Raw genomic sequence first — 2,262 nt, 5'->3', positions numbered from 1 at the left:
TCACTGGTGTCTTCTGTTGTTCAACCTCTTGACTGCTAAAAAATTCACTAGGATTTTGTTGGATGAACTGCACTGCTTCAGCAACGATCCTTTCTCGTACATCTTCATCAGATAATGATTTTTGCGACGAATCTTGTTTTGGCTCTTCTTGGATCAATAATGAAAATCTTAGACAATCTTCGCGGATCAGGATTTCCATCTTTTCCTTCACTTCAGGTGGTGCCATTTTGTAACAACCTTTTTCAAGCTTTATGAACAGAGTTTTAGACAAGTTATCTAGAAGGTCATTAATTGATGTATAAAGCTCCTTCTATGGATCTTCTCCCTGTGTGAGTAAAAGGACATTTTATTGAACCGGCAATATGCCTTTAGGGTCCAGCTGAGATGTGACTTGAGCTGCGATTATCGTAGCTTAATCAATTTCAACAGCTTGAGTGGTATCCATCACATTTTGGTCTTCAAGGTTCACCTGGTCTTCTTGATCTTCAGAAATTTCATTTGTCTTTGGCAGAGAAGTACTGGAAAATTCAATTTTGTTAGGTTGTACAAAGTTGTACACTATTGTACACACACACACAGAAGAAATCACTAAGGTGTACACCTTGGTACACATATACATAAAATGAAATGAAATGCGAGATGAGATCATTTTGTTTTATATCTAGGGTTGTTAGCAGTTTCAGACTCAACTAATCGGCTTGTTCCATCCTTGCCATCCTCTTCTTCATTCGTTTTTGACAGAAGAGTGCTGAAAAATACAATTTTATTTGAGATATTTGACACAGAAGAATATGAAGTATGAATTATTTTCAGTAGTGGTGTACAAGTATTTACATAAATGCGAGCTGAGATCATCATACCTCGGCTTGTTAGCAGTTTCCGACTCATCTCCTTTGTCATATTCACTTCCATCCTCCATATCCTTTTCTTCATTTTCCTCATTGGTCTTTTATGAAGGATTGCTAAAAGATGCAAGTTTTGAGAAAAGGTATGAGTTTTAGCACACTGGTGTACAACTATGTACACACATAAAAGTGATGTTATAACTCAGCTTTTCAGGAGTTTCTGATGGAAGTTCATTCTTTTCGGATTTAGTTCTATCCTCCTCATCACTACCTTTGCTACCCTCGTTGTCATCGTCATCATCATGCACATCACCACCTTTGCCACCCTCCTCCTCCTTACCATCACTATCGTCCACATCACCTTCTTTGCCACCTTTCTCACCTTTATCACCTTCCTCGTCATCATCATTATCAATATCATCATCATCATCATCACCATCGTCCACATCGCCACCTTTGCCACTTTTCTCACCTTTCTTACCTTTATCACCTTCCTCCTCATCATCATCATTATCATCCACATCACCACATTTGCCACTTTTCTCACCTTTCTTACCTTTCTCACCTTTCTTACCTTTGTCACCTTCCTCACTTTTTAATGATTTGTTAAATGAAATGATTTCTTGCAAGGTGACAACACATAAATCAACAAGATCCTTATCATTTGGCAAATTCCTCAGATCAGCTACATGAACTTTTAGGCTTTTTTCTTCAATGAAAGTAACAAGATTTTCATATTTAACCTGCAAGTCATAAAGATCTTCATATACTTTATCTCTTTGCACTAGTGATTTGTGCAGCTTTTTCTTCAGGGCATCTGTGTTATTTTCTTGCCTATTCTTTTTGTACTCATCCAAAATTTGTTGCTCTTCATCACTGCAAGCTTTTACCCATTCTGGTTGCATCTGGAAACATGCAAAAGTATCAATATGGATTACAGGTGTACATCTTTTTGCACCTGTGTTACAGTTGTATTTTGTTGTACACATGACAAAATTCAAAATTTATCACCATTTTGTACACCTTATCAAGGTGTATATTAATGTACACATGTAGGAAGAAATCATTATCGTAAGAAAGTTATTGAGTTACCTTTTTCATAGTTTCATTAAAGTCTTTCTCGATTGTTGTACTGATGTCACTTATTACCCACCTTAGAAACCTTGGGAAACCTTGTTCATTGCTTGGCGTCATGCTTTTGTTGTGTTCAGCAAACCAATATTGCATTAAAAAACATGTAAAGAGTTAGAAATGTGATAAGACCCAACAAATGAAATGAACCAAAGCATTTAAATTGGTACAAATTAACACAGGTGTAAAACAATGTACACATGTAATCTTACAAACGGGTATACCATACAACCATTAACTTTAATTGGTGACTGGATATGTTTCCTAATACTATCCATTAGATATT

General features: G+C 36.3%; 1 protein-coding gene across 1 annotated transcript; it reads right to left on the bottom strand.

Moving 5' to 3' along the window:
• Nucleotides 1-412: 412 nt before the first annotated feature.
• Nucleotides 413-2,039, bottom strand: LOC113306182 (pheromone-processing carboxypeptidase KEX1-like). The gene is made up of 5 exons (XM_026555150.1): nt 1,938-2,039; nt 1,327-1,750; nt 1,025-1,236; nt 861-946; nt 413-518 (listed from the first exon to the last, which is right to left on the bottom strand). The coding sequence occupies exons 1-5, from the start codon at nt 2,037-2,039 to the stop codon at nt 413-415; spliced, it is 930 nt and encodes a 309-aa protein (XP_026410935.1).
• Between the last annotated feature and the right edge of the window lie 223 nt (nt 2,040-2,262).

This window comes from Papaver somniferum, chromosome 8 (genome assembly GCF_003573695.1).
Source record: "Papaver somniferum cultivar HN1 chromosome 8, ASM357369v1, whole genome shotgun sequence".
NCBI classification, from domain to species: domain Eukaryota; kingdom Viridiplantae; phylum Streptophyta; class Magnoliopsida; order Ranunculales; family Papaveraceae; genus Papaver; species Papaver somniferum.
Note: the sequence above shows the minus strand (reverse complement) of the source record. Positions and strands in the feature narration are given on the sequence as shown.

Coding starts and splice junctions, on each gene's coding strand:
- LOC113306182 (XM_026555150.1), bottom strand. CDS start 2,039: ATGACGCCAAGCAATGAACAAGGTTTCCCAAGGTTTCTAAGGTGGGTA. Junction 1,751..1,937: donor TTAATGAAACTATGAAAAAG/GTAACTCAATAA, acceptor GCATGTTTCCAG/ATGCAACCAGAATGGGTAAA. Junction 1,237..1,326: donor TGAGGAGGAAGGTGATAAAG/GTAAGAAAGGTG, acceptor ATGACGAGGAAG/GTGATAAAGGTGAGAAAGGT.